Raw genomic sequence first — 19,693 nt, 5'->3', positions numbered from 1 at the left:
TCACGTGGTGCTTTGCTGCACTATGAGAATTCGTCTCAACTTATCTTGCTCTATGCATGCACGGGAGGATGCTGCACCTGCTGGTGGTGCAGAACAGGAAACTCCAAATGCATCACTTCACACTGACATTTTTACATGCGTTATTAGATGATGAGAGGTTTTCAAATAAAGCTAGAGAAAGGGTTCTGCTCCTATTGACCAGCCTCAGGAATACTTCCAGCCTCAATCAACTAAATGTTTTGCAGAAAGTGTTCCAGTTCCTCAGAAAATATAAAGCGGAATTTTTGAAATTCCTAAGCAGAGGGAAAAATAAACTGAATGTATATTTGGTTCAAGATACCATACAAACATGTACATTTTACTTAACACTTGTGATTTTTTAAATTTTTTTTCTTTTTTTTTTTTTTTTTTTTTTTTAAGTTTCATGACTAAGGAATAACGCTGAAAGTCATTCCTCACCAGCTCTCCCCAGTTTCAATTAATAAGTAACAGCACTCTTAGGTCTTAGCATTCCAGTGGCCAGGACACCTTGGTGTTGTTCAAAAGGAAGGAGAGAACCTCACCGACAAGCCAGGAGCAGAGAACCTCTTATTAGCCCTTTCTTCCTGCTTGCAGTCAGCAAACAGCAACCCATGAAATAGGAACAGACATGTCAAAGTTGAACCGAAGTTTCACCTCGCCCAGCACACTGTGTCTGACAGAAGCTAACAGCGGATGGCTATGGAAGAGTACAAAAACAGAAAAAACACAAAATACTAACTGATGATACCCCCAGCCTCCAGTAGTTTGGGGCTCACAGACTTCCTAAACCACAGATGGTGTCTATGTAAATAACACTGGAGAGATTTCACCTCCTCCCAGCCCTAATTTCCACAATTCCTTTTGAGTATATTAAAGCTTTCATCATAATCCATAAGACTGCAATAAAAGAAGATGTGACCCAGGCAATATTTGGATCCTGTTCATTCATGTCCCTCCAGAGAAAAGTTTGGTTCTGTTCATACAGCACCTTTTTTTTTTTCTTTTTGAGGTATTATATTTTGCAGCTACTGCGAGTCTTTAGTCCTTCCACAAAACTGGGAGTGGTATTCACAAAACTGATGCACCAGAGAAATATTAAACACTAAGGATTATTGCAGAAAGGCAGTATTATGGCTTTGCTGTTGCTTTAAATTATCTCCATGCTTTCCCACATCTGAATCACCAGTATGAACCAAGCACAACAATTAGGAACACTTTGCCAATTAGAAAAGCCTGGAGCAAGCTGATTCACATATCACTTGGCTAATACTCCGCCAGTAGTGTAACAGGTAATTGGCAGAAACACCTCCTTACGCCTCAATCCACGATTTCTTCACTGGTACACGAAATTGCAAAAACCACGTTCGTTTGACTAGAGCAAACGTGGGGCTGCTACAAACAATAAAACGGGGAAAAAAATGTTTTTACGTACTTTTTGAGGAGCGTATGTTAGGTAGCACTCACCACCTAGGCAGGACTATGACAATACATTGCATGGTAAATAACGAGCCAACCACACCCTCCTGATCCAAACTGCCCCCTGACCTTTCAGGTGTCATTGCACTTTCATGGTACTTATCCTTCAGGTATCTTAAATTTGAATACTGCAAAAAAGAAAAGCAAACGATAAACCCTAACTTAGTCTGTACATCTCTCTGTGAAAAACAAATAAATAAATTTAAGTGTTACTACTCCTTGCAGCACAACACCTACTCAATCATATGACAATTAACTATAACTAGATAATGGAGGCACATATTTGACCCAAATAATTATACAATTTATACATGATTTCCAGTGGAAAAAATACTAGAACAAAACATGAGGCGGGGGGGAGGGGGGGGGATTAATCACAAAATTCACTTCTTTCCATTTTCCAGCCAGTTAAACACATATATTAAATTACAGTGAACCCACACTTTGGATGAGAGCTTTCACCAGAGCTTCTAAGCAGTTACATAAGAAGGATTATAGCATTAGTTAACCTTCTCAGTAGAGAAAACCCTCTTGGCAAATCTTTGAGACTGTTGTAAATCTTCAACTTCTAGAATCAGAGCTGTTGTGTATGATGGCACCTGCAGGGGGAAGAAAAAACCCCCAACAAACCAACAGGTTTGTTTTCCTTTATGCAAAAAAAATTAAAATTCATCTGGGGAGCCCACAGGTAAATGTTCTCAACAGATTGCCTATCAGTACCTAGTAATTTTTGCTAACCGATTATCTCAATGGCAGACAGTTAATCAATCTCAGTCATATGTATACACAGAGAAAAAGCAGGAATCAATTTGATCTAATAATAATAATTTGGACTCCAAACTCTCTTTTCACCACCAGCGAAACCCATCTGCTCAGCATCTGGCATTCCTTCAAGATTAAGGTAAAAAACCTTGGTATTCCTATACTTTCTGCTCCTCAAGAATCAACAAATATCTGAAAAGGAATCATTGCAAGACAAGGACAAGTCATTGTTCAAGGACATCATCATCATAACCCAATCTTGCAACCCGTACTTTAAAAGCTAAGCTCCTCTTCCTCACATGAATTCCTATCTTCTCCTAATAGACCAACCTTCTCCTAGATAAAAGGGATGAAGAAGTCAATTTACAATCTCTCGAGAAACTATCTCAAGACCTTTCTTACTAGGAAGTATGACTTGATTCACAATCCATGTAGGGTTTTAAGTAAGGAGAGGTTAATTTCTAATTAATTAACAATGCCATCTGTCATAATTGAAGACTAGATACCAGATTCTGAACTGAGCAAGCATTAAGGTAATAAATACTTATCATACATGAATCTCATTGCAGGACTTAATCAAGAACACACACAATTTCAACACACAGTTGAAATCTTAAAAATGCTTAAATCTTTCTAAATTACTGTTTCAGAAGTTGGTTCCTGTGAATTTTAATAAGAATTAGGAAACTCAGTATTTTGAGAATCTGACCTTAATAACAAGAAGGAAGATGATAATCGGATAAAAAGCAGATGTCAGTACTAATACTGGAAGGATAAAGACAGTGGAGAGTAGTGAAGGAACACTAATCCACTCTCCTGCTGACCCAAGCCACCATGACTTCACTGAAACGCAGAGAACAGGATTATTAATAGGCTTCAAATATGCCTCAGGAAAAAGGCAAGGAAGAGACATTGCCATGACCTGGGGACTGCTTTCTAACCAATTTCTCTCACACACTTCATAACTGAGGGATATAAATACCACAATTACATTATATATTTCAAGTTGTTACAAACTCTTGGCTGTATTTCATGTAAATACTGAACATACAAGGTATCAATAGGCCTCCAGGACAGCAATTAATCCTATCCAGAGGCACAGAGATGCATGTGTGATTTAGTGAAGAATTCTTCCGTTTACAGTTTGGTCAGCGTTATTTATGCAGAATCCTAGTCTGTTTTGTCTTTAAGTTATCCTTGGTGAGATTTTTTTCTTTCCCCTTGATTTAGCATCACCTTGTCCATACTTGTCAAATTCACCTTTCGAATAACCAGAAACATTAGAGCAATTCAAATCTAATTGCATATCCATATGAGGTACTTTCACTAAGTATGTTGGAATACGTTTGAAAAGGTAAATTTGGCAAGAAGAGTTAACTTTGGTTGCTCACATTTACAGCAAGTGGTGTGTTAAAATTTGCATGCTACAGACAAAATCTAGGAAGAACAACTGTATCTAATGATTGACTTCTACGGTTCACTGTTTCCACTCCAAATACAGCACTGCTAATTCACTTAAGTAACGCTCTCCTGTGCTATTATTATCTTAAGATGCAAGAGACTAACACACAAAATCTTCCTGCTGCAACACTACAGATTTAACAATTAGTTCAACCAACTCATTCAAAGAGTTTTTTTCATTAATTTCCAACAGTCTAAGTAATATAGGATTAAAAAAAAAATGCCTTGTTGATCATTGGAGCTGGAAGCACTGGTTTAACAACCATATGAAAATAAACCTCAACAATTTGTAACACTTACATATAAGACAATGCTACAAATGTTGTTTGATTACATTACTAGAAGACTCTTAGAGCATCGGTCTTTAATCATCCACAGAGAACACAAGTGCAAAACATGAGCATTTGCTTGGTGAAGCTGAAGGGAAATCCCTTTGATGCTTCACAGCCAGCAATCCTTCCCTCTTAAATTATGAGCACCAGCTCGTCATTTAAAATTACAGAAAACACTGGCATCACACTGGTCAATACTTTTAGCTTAGGTGAAGAAAAACTCCTTTAGAGGGACCAATAGTCCGTTGAAGGTGACCAAGTACTAGATTCTTCCTTAAGGAGACAAATAATTAAAAAAAAAAAAAAAAAGAACTGTTTTTGCTGCATAATGGATCTTTACCTAATTCTCACAGCAGCTGTAGTGGTGTCAGCAAAAATAGAACACTACTTCATACCTGATTTCTTGAAGGCTATAAACACTGTCAAGGAAGTCAAGCGCTGGAGGCAAGTTTCCAGAAAATATTCATTTCCGTTTCAGCTAAATTCATACATGAAATAGCTATAAAAGGTGTGCAGTAACAAAGTTACTCTGAAAAATTAAATTTGAAGATAAAGCTAAAAAGCAAAGGATGAACACTGAACGCAGAAATAAGCACAAAGGATTTTGTCATTTCACAATCAATCTTTTTTACTTAATCAGTACATGCTGTTTTGCAAAATAGGCTTCCAAATCTTATCCATTGTTTTCTATGTAGCTATCACTTCCTTCAAAGTAGCTATGGACATTTGGAAGCCCTTTGAAGCTCCACAGAAAATCTTTCAGGTTTCAGCTCTCTAGTACCAGGATGAGATGAGGCAGGTTCATGAACAACTACAATCAGCAGCTAGAACTCCTGACAGTTGCAGGATACGTACGTAGAAATCTTTCCTACAACCTTTTAAGGAAGGCAACATCCAGCAGTGCAATTACTTTTGAGGTTGTGCGCGCTACTTTTTCAAACATTTCACAATTTTTTCTCATCTCCCCCCTGAAAGGACACTGCTGACTGACAAAACTCATGGTTTACAGCACAGGCGAGTAGGAATCAGAAATAACTAAGGATACTGTAATTCTCCACGTAAGCTTTTTATCACAAAATATATTGTAGTCCTTCCTTCCCTGCTGTATATGAGCCAGCAGCAAGTCAGCTCGTCTATTAAAGGACATCTCTGACAGTTATCAGCAATAAACTCATTTGCACAACATTTAAAAAGACAATGACTTGGAAAAGCTTAAATCCTTGAGATGCTTCTCAGCCAAGGCCAGGCCCAAGCCTGCTGTTGAGCTAGTCGTAGTAAATGACCACCTATCATCTACTCTGACGCACACAATTGGCTCCAAACAAGGTTTCAGAGTGAGCCCTAAAAGAGCTGTACAAAACACTACAAGAATTTACAAATTCATTCGGACAACTCTTTAAGGGAAAACACACACAAGTAAAATTGTAATGGTCACAGCATTTTCGCTCCTAGTGATGCTTAAAGGTTGAGGTAAACACTTGATAGTGACTTCAGACACCACCCGTGATTGCCTTTGGAAGAAGTACGAAGAACACGTCCTACAGTGACAAACCAGAGAATAACCAAGGCTTCTCATTCTCAGCTTTAAAAGAGCATCGTGAGTATAGAAATTCTCAAGGTGGGTTTTTATTCTTGTATTACAGGATTAAAACTCATATTACAAGCCTTAAAACTAGAAGGCAAAGCAGTCAAAACCATTGGAGGAAATCCAGCGTGAAGCACCACAAGCATGGAACTGCCTGGATTCGGCTGTAATATTCAAGCTCAAAACCAATCTTTTTTTTAAAATTACATCCTGTAAGCAACTTCTAGTGCCAACTGCTTACCTCATTAAAGTGTAATTTAGTTTATTGATGCCGAATGTAAACTCCTCAAAACAACTGCACAGACATAAATGGAGACTGTGGACATTTCAGGGTAAGTCCTCAGATAGAAAACAGTCTCCAGACAGATCACCTGATTCATTCTGTGTCTTGCTTTGAAATAACAAGAAAAGCTGTTAGATCTCAGTATCCAAAGTAAAGGTACATCAACTTCCTAGTAATTACTCACCTACCTCCTAAGTTCTAATTTAACATTGGTACCAGGTTCTACAGCAAAGTTAATTTGCTATAGCAAATGAAATAACAGTTCTGCCTAAAAGTTTTAGATAGTAGAAACTCAAACCAAAAAAAATCCCAGGAAAACAAACCAACCCAAATCACTCCACTTTATATACTCACCAAGGGATTAAAATGCAAATTCTTTTGCAAGATGTTTTCTTTGTGCTAGGCTTTTTGAATATACGACTACTAGCTGCCTTCACTGCTCACACTCATCTTGTGTGCAATTAAAAATAAAAAAGTTGACTCACACCAGTTTTAGTCCATCTCAGGTCCCACAGTTCATAAACCGTAAAATATCAACACGTCAAGGTATCTAGTTGCCAGATACAAACCACATTTACCCATTTTTACCACTAAAACATTCTGAGAATTAAAACAATGGCTTTCTGAGAAGTGAAACATGTGGGAATGATCACTACTAATAACCAACCGGGCACACAATCAACTTCATGCCTGTAAGGATTAAACACAGTTGGATTGCAATTGGATTTACTGCATTCGAAAATCAAAAATTATAGCTCCTACACTTCTCGCTAAATTCTACACGTGGTTCTGAGATGTCTAAACTTTTAGTACAAAAAAGTTTTTATAGTTGCAGTAATCAGTGACAAGCAAGAAGACTAGCACTCAAAACCAAAATTACCTCCCATTCTACCTTTCCCACCCAGCTTATCTTACCAGTGTTTGAGAAATACTGTTGTAATTTAGATACTTGCAACTGCCAAAGCATAGACCAAGAAATGCCGAACCATGTTCAGCGAAAACAGTGAAGTTACTCAGCTAAAATAAACTAGTCAAAGGCCAGATTAGAAGAGAAGAGAGGACAGTGGACAGGATTTCACTGAAATGTAGTGCCTACCTACATTTAAAATGTCGATCTTGAGAAACTCTTGCTCAACTGCCTCGCCAAAGGCACTTCCCTTGTTTGAACTGAAAAGTTCACAAGTTGTAGTTGTCTAGAGTTGCAACTTTGAACATGCCCAGAGGTGTTTTAGCCCTGACACAAATGACCAACTCAGCATCTATAAGCATAACCAAGTTCAAACAGTAAAGAGAAATCAGGCATTCTTCTGCCCTGGACAACTCAGAGGGTAGTTGTTAACTAAAGTAATTATAAGTGTGAATGGAAAAGTTTCATTCCATTCTTATCCACTCCTATGCACAGAAGTTATCTCGGGAAGAAACCAAAGCACGACAAACGCACAGAATATTTGGCTCTCCTACACGCCAGTGAAAGGGATCATTCTTTCCTTTATAACTGCCCAGTGATTACAGCTGTCATCCTGAAAGAATACGACTGAGGTTCAAACCTTCCTGTCTGAGAATTCATACCATTCAGGTGTCTCCGGAAAGCACCGTAATTTCCAGCTAAATTATCCCATAAGCTTCACTCAGTTTTCTTCCACTCCCAATAGCATCGATTCACCAGTTCAGAGCTCAAGATTAATCTAGAAGATGGCCACAGAGGTTTGGGGGTCAGAGTCACCTGCTCCAGGGACTGCTTGTCTTAGCTCAATATCTATTTGAATTTAACACTAAATAGCTATTTAAAAGGAAGACAGAATTTACCTGGTTCTCAATCTGAACAGTGCACTTACCTTCAAGAGATGATCTCAAAAGAAAAAGTGCTTCTTACAGTCCTGATGAGGTCTGAGATTTTTACAGCAGTCCCTGTCGTCAGTACTTTCCCATTGCCTAACCCTTGTGAGATCATGACAAGCTGCACTTAAGTGTACCAACATTAGGCAGCTTCCTGCTAAGTGCACGCACTGGTCTGGATCCTGTTCTGAACTAACTCTCTCCACGCAATGACTGACTTACTTTTCAGGTTATTCAAATTAGATCTAACACAAGATGTAAGTATAAGAATTTAAATTCAATGTCCATCTCACTGCACTGCAGACACTTAATTTCTAGTTATCTGTTTCTGAATTAACAAATTTATCAAGTATATATTCTATTCTTATATAAAATACATAATGGATGTGAAGAATTCTGTTGGAATTTCACTTTGGCATTACCTAAACTTGACTTTAAATATAACACTCCATTAAAATGTTCTATAAATAGGCAATATACGCATTAGTCCCACATCTTTTCTTTAATTAAAAGGAATATACCATAAACTATTAAGAAAAATGAAATTTAATTTTAAGTGAAATTATAACACTACTGATTAAATTAGGCAAACAGTAAAAGCTAAAAAAAGTACATCCTAGACACAAGTCAAGCACTTCAACCAAGACCAGCGTGGCATGGATTATTGTGATTGTGGTACCACATCTGAATGTTCACTTAGAGTGAAGCACAGATGCAGAACACACAGTATAAACACCAAAATTCTCCCCAGCTAAAGTATTTTATTTAGCTCAGCCTCTAAGCAGTCAGGTGGTGCATTAACACTGCACTGTAGTCCAAAAATCACTACCAATCTGGCAATGACTTCATGTACAGAATGACATATATTTGACAATACTTTAAGTATCATATATTATTGATATGCTTTTACACTAGCCATGTATTACCAAATTTTGAATACCTAACAACTAATCCTTACAGACCGTACACTGACATACATACCATAAATAAGCTGAAGACTCCACAGTAATGGATTATATCACTGAACGCAATTGCAGATTTTTAAGGTGTCAACCAAAACCATGTTCATCCTGTTTCAGGTTAAATACACTGACAGGTGCAAGAGGCATGAGCTTTATAAGTCATTAATCTCATGGAAACATTCCCTAGTGTACTAATTAAAAAAAAAATAAAAATCACTACACCACTTTGGATTACTGTGGATTCATGTTCTTACTGATCTTCTCAATGTGGCTCAGTAGTTTCAACAACGCAGATGGATTATATGGGAAAAGATTTCTTCCATGCAACCTAGAAATAGCTTTTTGCAGTTCTTCCAAACATTTGGTTGATTTATAAAGCATTATTCTTAGGGTAATGATGTTATCTGAAGACGCCACACAAGTCAAACAGGATGAGGTATCAGATGGCTTTTGTTTCAGAGGCAACACTTCAGACGTCAGTGTGTCCCGTTTATCACCTGTGCAGCTGCAACCAGTTCCCCTTATCCTTGTCTCACATTCACTATCTAAAGGCACCTGCTTTGTGTTTACCAAGCACTCTTTTCCATCGGATTCTAATTCAGAGTCATCCGAGCTGTCATAATTAACAAGGCTTTGAAGAGAACCCAGCAGAGATGTACTATCAGTGCACATCGATGAGTTAGACTGGTTAGAGTCCGCAGCTTCATCATCACCTTGCTCTCTTGGAAACACTAAGTAATTGTGAGAAGAAGCAAAACACACCAAAGTCTGTGGTTCTTGTTCACAACAAGCATTTTGCAAACTCTCATCGGTCATACAGCTTTGTTTTTCTGGATGGGGTGGCTGGACAGAAGAAATTGATTGAAAAGTGCCATGTTTGCTATCAAAATGGTTACAGACATCTACAAACTGCTGCCAGTCTTTTCTAAGAAGCTTTAAGTACCTTACCAAGTACTCCAAAAAGCAAGTTTCTGATGAAATTAAAAAATCTAGAAGTACTGTGGAATCAAATGCAATTTTTTCTAGGAAAAATAAAAAGATACAGTGAGGATTATATCCACTTGCATGCGTAAGGAAGTTCCAGGTTTCCTCCTCTTTTTGGCTGAAGTTAGCAGCAGCATCATGCCGTAACCTGAAAAGTAAGTAATGAAATGGATTAAATTCAATGGAAGTTTACATTTTTTTAAAAAAAACAGGTATGTCCAGAAAATGGTATTCTTATCTTTTTTTTTGATTTTGTCAAAAAGTAAAAACCAAAAAAGAAGTTTTGATACTAGAATGAGAAAGAATGAAGGCAGGTGGGGGTAGGAGATCATACAGTTTAGGAAGCCAAAGCACCTAAAGCAGGCTTTCTTTAACACCACTCCTCCTTAGGAAACAATCTGGAATAAACAAAAGTTACTTACAATATATAAATTGTTATTTTAGTCTCTATTCAGATTCACAAAAATTTTAACTCTCAGGATGCTAAGCACACTGGAAGAGAGGGGCCTGCTTTTATTTAGGTGTCTAAGAAGAACTGTGTGTTTCTAAGACACTACTTGCAATATCTTTACATTTGAAGCTTGAAGGACCTTTTATAAATTAGGATAATATCTTGTATGGTAATTCAAATAACAATGAAGCAGTGAATGTCCAGGACAAACTCACGAAGAATACATTTCAGTTGCTAGCAATAATGGTTTTTACCAACTAGCTAGAATTAACATGGGTCCAATCCTTAGAGGGCGACTTACCAGAAGTCTCTGAATTCTTGAAGTTTAATTATAATATCACACTCTCGTCAAGCTCTCAGTATTGAAAGAAAACAGTCTTGCCTTTTTTCTGTGTCTAGCCACTCTTTTAGATTGTGAGGTCGATCATCCTGAATTACAGGATATTATGAAGTATTTAATAGGAAACTGTTACACTACTCCCTCATTTCAATAAAAAACCCCAACTTCATCAAATTATCAGCAAAGTTAAAAGCTCTTACACCGCACATTATTACATTGTCTTGAGGCTTTTTTTTAATTACGAAAAATATTTTTCCTTTATACAAAAGTAATCAATGGAAATATTATATCACAATAACCTCACTAAATTATAATTCTTCATAGTTCAGTCAAATAAAATGCACACTAACCTATCAACTTTTAAATAAATGAGTAATAAAGCTTTAGCAACTTCCCACATGTCATCATCCTGCTCTATGAAAATCAAGGAGAGCCATTCACAGTGATGTACAACTGGGCGAGACTGCAGGGAAGACTTCACATGACTCCTCCAGAATATCAACAGCTGAGACATGAAGCTCTCAAAGTCTCCTGAAAAAAAGAAGTAACCATGAATTTTGCTATACATTTTTTTTTACTAAACATACACTTTAAAAAAAAAATTAACAGTGCCTAACAGTTCATGAATGCATTTATCATACCTTAGCTCAACTGATTTAACACAGCATCAAATTTCATAGATGAGTTCTTGCTTCTTGGTAGCAAAGAAATCAAGAAATATTTTGCAGAAAACCATAAGCAATTATCTAACCTTAAATTCAACATGAACAGCTACTCTATCAAATGCTAAACATACCAGTGTTTAGATGCCAATATTAACGATCATAAGTAACCTGCAGAAAATTAATTTACTCATTAGGTACAGGATGTACGTTTCCAAGCACAGGATGTACGTTTCCAAGCACATACAGGCTTGGGACAAAGGTACCTTCATGAGATGGTCTAAAGTCCTTGCTGGAAGGATTAATGTAAGCAGCGTTTTTCCTGCAAATCTTCATTTTTCCCCTCCCTCTAAACACTGCACTCCTGGATGGGAAAAGCACCTCAAAATTTATGCCAATTTAGTGCAGTAGTTTTCTCATAAAAAGAACTTTGTATTCACGTGACAGTTTCTTTCCCTTAAGTTAAGAAATTTACCTCTTCAGTACTCATGCCATTTGATAGTACGGTACTAGGTACGAGTTTTTCATGTGACACAACATGAAACGTTTAATGTTTAGACAACAGAAAAAAACAGTGACATGTATCTCTACCCCAACAATACTCCTTCAGCAAGAACTCTCATGCTGCTGGAAATACAGTATGGCTTGAGGAGCACAGTTGCATCATTTATAAAAACAGTGATTACTGCTTTTGACGTTTCCTGCAACACGAGAATCGATTCTACTTACAAACCCATCCTTATGTGGTTTTCCTTAATGTTTGACTTTAAGATTTGCCTCTCCTCTTAGCAAATAACAGGAACACCAAATTATCTTTGTTATTAATAGTTACTATTCAGACTGAAATTCTTCCCTATAAATCAAAGCTATCTGGAAATAACTCTCAAAATTGAAATGAATTAAAGTTAAGCCACTGTAATTCATGTTAATAAAACCAGATAAGATCAACCAGCTTCCAGGAAGGGAAGTTAGCATATTAAAGCATTTTGGTGCTTGTTTTAACCACTTTAACCACTTAATTTAATGTCACTAAAATAGAAGCACCATTCCTTTCAACTTGAAATTCCACTTGACAGTTTGGGTATTCGAATTTAATTAAAGAACCCATTTTTGTGTCATGAATCTGGAAAAGAGAATTTTTTCTTTGAGAAAGAATCTTCAGAGAGACATGTAACATAGATTTAACCTACATTTTTTCTGTTCACTTGTTCTTAGACAATCTCAGTCTTTTTTCAGAACGTGGATCAAAAGTAACATATTCTCTGCAAATACTTAAAAAATTGTAAGAACGCAACCAACATCACAAATCTAAGATGTTCCAAAATCCAGTAAAAGGGTCAGAATCTGTCTTACAGAAGTCCACAGCTCTTTTGCACAGCCAGAGGAATTAAAAATTTATGCTTGCTACATAATGTAGAAATCTAGAAAGTAAAATAACATTTACATCTAGCACTTTTATTAAAATGCCTCAATGTATCCAAAATGCTGTAGAATTTCATCCTTGTTTAAAAAATACAAATTATTTTTTACTTTTTGCCACATTATCAATTGGCTTACCATAAGGAACACCCATTCTCATTTGTATTTGACTAGAAACACTGCTTCAGAACTGCTTTTCCTTTTTTGCCATGAAGCCTGTAACCCAGGGACCACAAGCTGCTGCGATGACAGAATTTGCACACCAACGTTCACACGGCTTCGCACCAGAAGATGTGCATCATGTGCCTCTCAGAGGTACAAAGGCAAGTGGGAAGATGGGATTCCAGGAGCGTGTCTCAGGGAAAAAGGCTCACCCCACCACTTCATTATAGCACAGGAGAAGACTACTAAGTGGCTACCAGTGTGACACCGCAACATATTCTCTCCCGTCAAGAACACGAGTGACCCAGCGCTCCCCTGCCATCCTGCTGCCTGCCCTGTGGCACAGCCCCAGCACAAGAGCCACATCTGCTCTTCTGCTAGCCCAGTTGATCTACTCGGTAGAACAAACATCCTCAGGTAAGCAGGTATGAAAAGCCTACTTCACACCTACTAATTCAAGCACTAGACCTATAAGTCAGGGCGAAGAACACAACCACTACACTCTGCCATGTCCCTGATTTTCCTGTCTCTTACTTTATAGCTTCATTATTTTCACCTTTTCTGCCGCTGCTGGTTTTGCCTCATCACATTATTTGTCCAACAGCAATGCCTAGTACCTTCAACCAAGATAAGGACATAATCATTCCACCTCCACACTAGAAAACAGGAGTGTCACCTGCAGTTCCTTTTAGTTCCCCACCCTGAATAAATCAGATGCTTGTGCTATGGGTTCTCTTCTTTTCCAACTGGAGAAGAGCTTGGTGTTCCCAAGTTGGCTCAACTATTTCAAATATTAACAGATGGTCTCAACAGGAAAAGTTTCAATTCCCAACACAGCTGTTTCAAGCTCCCCGTACTGCAGGGCTAAGGATCGGAAAAAACGAAAGGCAACAACTAATTAGGCAGGACACAGTGACAGTGGTAGCAGGTTTTCCAGGTGGGTTTTCTCTTTCCTCTTTCCTACCCCCACTAATTCAGTTGAATTCTATCTACAGTCTTAATGAGCTCTGATACAAAATCTAAAAGCTTTACAACTCTTGCTGCTTAATGAACAAAACTAAAAGAAACTATTACCTTTGATTTCAGCTTCCGTAGCAGAGTTCTGAAACTTGAATTCCAGTGCTTTCAGCACAATCAGACTTAAGGCTCTGAGAACAGTTTGGTCAGAACCACGTTGAGTACCATCTCCTGAAGTTTCACTTCCTCCAAAGTAGCTGGCCTTTTCACTGAGCGGGATCCGACTAAGCCAGGTCAAATCCACAACCTGCAGAACAGCATCACTCAGTGCAAGCACATCCTCATAGAAAGACGGGTTTTGTAGGAACAGTGATCCACTCATAGCATCTTCTCCATACTTGTGAAGGACACATTTTTTAAGGAGCATAATGAACTTCTTCTTGATTAAATAGTGAATTGGTGAGCTAATGAGGTTGAGGACATAAGAAACTTTCAAAAACAATACTCTCTGGCATCTGAGCAGCAGTTCTCCATCAATTCTGGAAGCCAAAAGTGCTTCAAGCAGATCTATAAAACTGATCAAATTGTTCGCAGCTTCAGAATAAGGTGACATATAGTGGTGACTGTCAAAATGATGGAACAGAATGGAACTGTAAAATCCTTCAAGCACAGCATCAAGCGGAGCCAACAACTTCTTCAGAACACCTACAGCAACAAGAAGAACGTTATGAGTTGGAGTGTAACACAGCCAGCTAAACCATCATGTGAGCAGAAAACAGGCAATTGTGGCTGTTCTTAAGCACGCTCAAACCACGACGTTTTCAGCAGTACTTTGGCACCCTCTTCATGAGGAAGGCAACGGGTGTTCTTCAGGCTCCCGACGAGATGATCAGTGACGTGCCTCCCCCTGGCGGGAGCTCGCGTATCGCGACCGACACGCAACCGACACGGCACCTGCTCTGGGGGCAGCTTCGTCTTCCCGTAGGGTCCTGACCACAGCTGTAAGGGTCGCCAGGCATTCCGCTACCTGGGTATTCCCAGGGAATCCTGAAAGAGTCTTCAAACTGAAGGTGAGCCAGGTGATGTTTAACGCGTTCTAAGAAAAAGAGTTGAAAAAAGAATTGCTTTACAATTGCTGTGCAAATTAAATTAAATCATAATACAATGAGTTAAAATTGGACATTAAAAAGATTCAAATGTAGGCCCAGAAAAAACACAGGTAGAAACAATATTTCTGTCCAGTGCCTTTTACGTACACAGGCCTCTATTTACAAACATGAAGTCACACATGTGTGCAACAGAAATTATCTGTATTTTCCAGAACAGGAAAACCAAACCTCCTAATGCCATGTGACCTACCTAAAATCAGATAATACTGTGGACAGACCATACTTAAATTCGTCATTCCCAGACTCAGACAACTCTGCAAAAAATACTACAAGCATTTCTGCGATAAATCTATGTTCAGAGATGCTACAATACATATTCACAAAATATACAGCAAGTAAAAAACCCTCAAGTAACTGGTATATTCAAACAATGCAGAAAAGTATTTTAATAACTTCCAGTAGGTTGTTAGCTATTTTTACCTACTGCATCACCTAACAGACCTCAAGTAACTGTAAAAATACTGATAGATTATTGGTCTTTTGCAATGTCCGTATTGCAACCTTAGCCACAAATAGTTTCATATAATTCTAGATTTTCATATATAAAGACATTCTACCTCACATTACAAATTTCTGTTACACATCTCGTCTGGCTTCTTTCTATACTCCATGCCCCTCCCAACACACTTGAAATAGCCTCTTAGAATATTTATTACATCTCTTTCCTATCCATAACTTACAACCCAAAGCCCCTTAAGACACACTTTATGGGAAAACTATCACACAGTATTATCCCGTCTAACCTTCGCCTTGTTCCTGACACTGGAGCTAAAACACACTTCAACAAAACTGTATGGCACTCTGAGGGGACCAACACAGTCTGTAAGGTGAACATCACAGATGTGCCTTTCTGAACAGCTGGAGCAGAGCAGACACGCAACTGGTGGAGGAAAGGAGCAGTTCTAATGTCACTCTGTGGCTTTACTTATGAAAGGAGCCTCTTCAGAAGTACTTTATATTTTACAGTAGTCATATAGTGACTGTTTTTCTGCCATATAAACACTATAAAAAGTTGGCTCTAGAGTCAAACGGAACAACTTGCAGGCACATATTCACTAAGTCATTTTTGTAAGTTGTGAAAAGTTACACCATACTCACCTCTTCCTTCAGCTGGAAATACACAAGAGATGCTAAAGTTTTTGAAGCCATGTGAGATAACAGCTGATCACAACCACCGAGCAGACAAATCTGCAGACATATAGAAAGAAAAAGTATCTAAGGCATGTTCCTTTTTTTTTTCCTCCCCCTGCTTTCACAAAAATCTTTCAAAAGTTCATAAAAGCTTACCAATGTCAAGTCAATTTTTGCCTCCTTCAGCAGGAGGACAAAGATTTCACAGTATTTCTGTCTCGTACTGAATTCAATTTCCTGGGACTCTGCTTTAGCAACCATCATCTTGATCAAGGTTAACTGAAGCAGCATCACTTCTCGCGGACAGAATGAGGAGTTCATGTTTGCAAAACTATTTGCTGTATCATCTGTTGTAGGGACAACCACATCTGACATATCAGTGTCCTGATGGCTCCTCATACCATCATTAGGAGATGGCAGATGCGTCCAATTACATGATTCATCCCCCTCCGGTGCCTGCTCAGCACACAGATTGAGCAAAGAGGTATAATGATGGCTTTCCTTCGCGAGTGGAATGCCTCCCACTACGTCCTTATACATCTGCCGCAGAAGAGAGATCTTCATTATGAGAACATGCAATATTCCAGAAAGTGCCGTATGTCTGCACTGATGATCCACGGGCACCACGAACCAGCTTCGAGGTTATTTTTATCCAGTAAGAGAAACAGAAGTGCTACTAGGCCTTTCTCTTCTAAGTAACCTAGAAATAAATATTTTGCTATTACTGAACTCAACAGACAACTAGAAAGATACAAAGGAACAACATACAGAATCACAGAATGGTTTGGGTTGGAAAGGATCTCAGAGATCATCTAGTTCCAACCCCCTGCCATGGGCAGGGACACCTTCCACTACACCAGGTTGCTCAAAGCCTCATCCAACCTGGCCTTGAACACTTCCAGGGATGGGGCATCTACAACGTCTCTGGGCAACCTGTTCCAGTGCCTCACCACCCTCAGTGTAAGAAACGTCTTCCTTATATCCAATCGAAATCTCCCCTCTTTCAGTTTAAATCCATTGCCCCTTGTCCTGTCACTATATAGCCTTGTAAAAAGTCCCTCTCCAGCTTTCCTGTAGGCCCCCTTTAGGTACTGGAAGGCTGCAATAGGATCACCCCAGAGCCTTCTCTTCTCCAGGCTGAATATATGTATTTTTAGAATTAATACTACCAGTATTAAACTTATTTTGCAAACATAAATTCACTGTTTAAAAACAGTGATAGTTGCACAAAACTGTCCCAGGGAGACACTAAAACAACAAAAGAATTACCATGCCATGAAGTTTACAGTTCCAATATTATACTATTGACACCAACACTAATTTGCTGGAACAAAACCAAAGATGACAATTACTACTTCTGAAAGACATGAGAACTTGCATCAAATCTTTCTCTGCATTGCTAAAACTACTAAAACCTCATTTATTTTGTGACAGATTCCTGCAAAAACAGGCACAAAGCTTCAACTGCAAATTTTCATCCAAACTGGCAATGTTTACTGCTCCACTGAGGCTGGATATGGAAACACCTCTCAAAAAACCCCAAACCACCAGAACCCAAAGGACAAGTCTGGTCTTCTACTGCACACAGGTTCAAGGTGAGCAGTGTGAACACACAGGAGAGGAGAACCAGGCTCTTCATTTAGCAAGGAGGATCAAAGAATTCCTTTCTGTCTACATGTGCAGAACTCTTATTCTGAGCACTTACATCTTGAGCACCTATCTATTTGTAGTGCACTTTTATTTAAATGTTGCATTTCCCCTTTCTTACTAATGGAAGAAAACACCTCAGTCTTCTAACTGGTAAGAAATTTTAAAGCTCTTCCCATCTATGTATAAATCACACCTGCATTTATCACCACACCAAATATCTTAAATTATTATTGCTTTTTAGCAGAATATTAGAAAACAATGAAACTATAAAATTCAGTATGAGGCATTTTTGGTTTAGTTTATAATCTTCAAAAGTTTATAAAACACTATCAAACATTGAGAATTACGCTTTCATTTTTACCATTTGATTTTTTAACAGCAACTGAACTACGCATTGACAAAATGGCTTCCCAAAGGTACAAAGGATTAGGGGCAGACCAAGATATGCTACCTAGGCTTTTCACTTCTTCCACCATCAGGCAGTGTTTCCTTCAGAAGAGAATCTTTAAAATTAGGGAAAAAGAAGTTGCCCACAGGGAGTCATCTACAATTCACTCTGGTGTGGTATTTAATTTTAAGACACATTCAGCAATGGCTGACCTGACAACTCCAAAATGTTATAGTATGTTCCTCACTTAACCCTCACCTGATAGAACCAAGAACCCTTCCCCCATCCTTTCCCATAGCCCACATTTTAGATGTTAAGAATAAATCTGATACTTCAGACAACAAATTCCCTCTTCATTTGCAGAATCTATTTGGGATTCTACTTGAGGTGGAAATTTATGACCTGAAACCTCGTAAAGTTTCTTCAGAAATCACTCTGAATATTTTATATAGCTATTGTTCCTGTCTTTGAGTTTTATTTCTTCCTAAATGAAAACTTAATAAAGTAAAATTATCTCAACACATTTACTTCTGTGTTCGAGATCAACTTGAATTATCATCCTATGTGGTAAACGAACAAATTCTTACGATACAGCAAGGTTTTTAAGGCAGAAGAGATCTAGAATTCCTTTAGGACATGCACTGTGAGACTTTTACTTTCACCACACAATATTAGTTGTGCTTTCCCTGATCCTACCATAATCCATCTACCTCACACCATTAATTTGCAAAACACTTTAACAAAAACATCTGTAAGACATGTCTCACTCACACGTGACAACAGTGCATGAACGGAAGTCACTAAAAGAAATGAAATGTGAGGTGGCTTATTTTGAAGAAATTTACTTCAAAGAGGTGGAAAAATGTCAGACAATGACTGAATCTGTTTCAGGTATAGTATGAGAGCACAGTGAAAAGCTTGAAGCTGAAGTATAAAGAACAGCAATCATATTCATACACAAGAAATGACAAACTCCAACCCTTACTTGTATTATTTATTTCAGTTATTCATGACAGCACCTAAAAAACAATTAAGGTACCTCCTCACAGTGCCAAGCTCCTGCATAAACAATAGGAAACAGTTCTAAAAACCTTATATATAGACTGATCAGGGGGAAAAACAGAAAGGAAAACTATCAGGAAAAAAAAACTATTTTGTTATTCATTATTTTCATTACTACTTTTGAGTTAGGCTTTAAAATCAAAACCAATGGCACGCAGAGCTGCAAATGGAATAAGGGAAGAAACTTGATAGAAAAAGAAACGAAGAACTGGAGATGAAAACTCTGATGGCTGTTGACGCCTGTAAGGTTTAAGGACCATCATAAACCAAGCACGGGAAGTTTAAGAGGTTGCAAATGCACCCAAAATATCCTAAATCAGAGTTACAAAATATGTCTATTTCTACAAGGTGAGATACTTAATTTAGCACAAAGTCATAGAAAGCATTGATTTAACTGAACTAACATTGTTAATACCACATTTTGTGGTTTTTTATTAATAAAAATGGCTTACAATGGCACACAGTAACTCGGAGACATCGGTGAAGAGGCATGATTAGAGAAGGCTATTGTCAAGTCCCTGTATTAGTCTTTCCCTGATATATATACCCTACTAAATGTTAATTACATGAGTAGCAACTGGGAGAAAACAAACTATCCGA

At 38.1% G+C, this 19,693-nt stretch overlaps 2 protein-coding genes across 2 annotated transcripts in view; both read right to left on the bottom strand.

The window, feature by feature from the left end:
• Positions 1–8,754, bottom strand: part of CERS3 (ceramide synthase 3) — a 48,964-nt gene extending 40,210 nt beyond the window's left edge. Inside the window, exon 1 of the mRNA XM_009991756.2 lies at positions 8,738–8,754. The gene's annotated coding sequence lies outside the window, so the exon portion shown is untranslated. The remainder of the gene's footprint in view (positions 1–8,737) is intronic.
• A 191-nt stretch (positions 8,755–8,945) lies between these two features.
• LINS1 (lines homolog 1) lies at positions 8,946–16,667 on the bottom strand. The gene is made up of 6 exons (XM_009991755.2): positions 16,150–16,667; positions 15,961–16,050; positions 14,648–14,789; positions 13,811–14,398; positions 10,844–11,024; positions 8,946–9,850 (listed from the first exon to the last, which is right to left on the bottom strand). Exons 1-6 carry the CDS (start codon positions 16,555–16,557, stop codon positions 8,950–8,952), a joined length of 2,310 nt encoding a protein of 769 aa, XP_009990057.2. The 5' UTR covers positions 16,558–16,667; the 3' UTR covers positions 8,946–8,949.
• Between the last annotated feature and the right edge of the window lie 3,026 nt (positions 16,668–19,693).

The sequence above is a fragment of the Tauraco erythrolophus genome, chromosome 14 (assembly GCF_009769465.1).
Source record: "Tauraco erythrolophus isolate bTauEry1 chromosome 14, bTauEry1.pri, whole genome shotgun sequence".
Taxonomy (NCBI): Eukaryota; Metazoa; Chordata; class Aves; order Musophagiformes; family Musophagidae; genus Tauraco; species Tauraco erythrolophus.
Note: the sequence above shows the minus strand (reverse complement) of the source record. Positions and strands in the feature narration are given on the sequence as shown.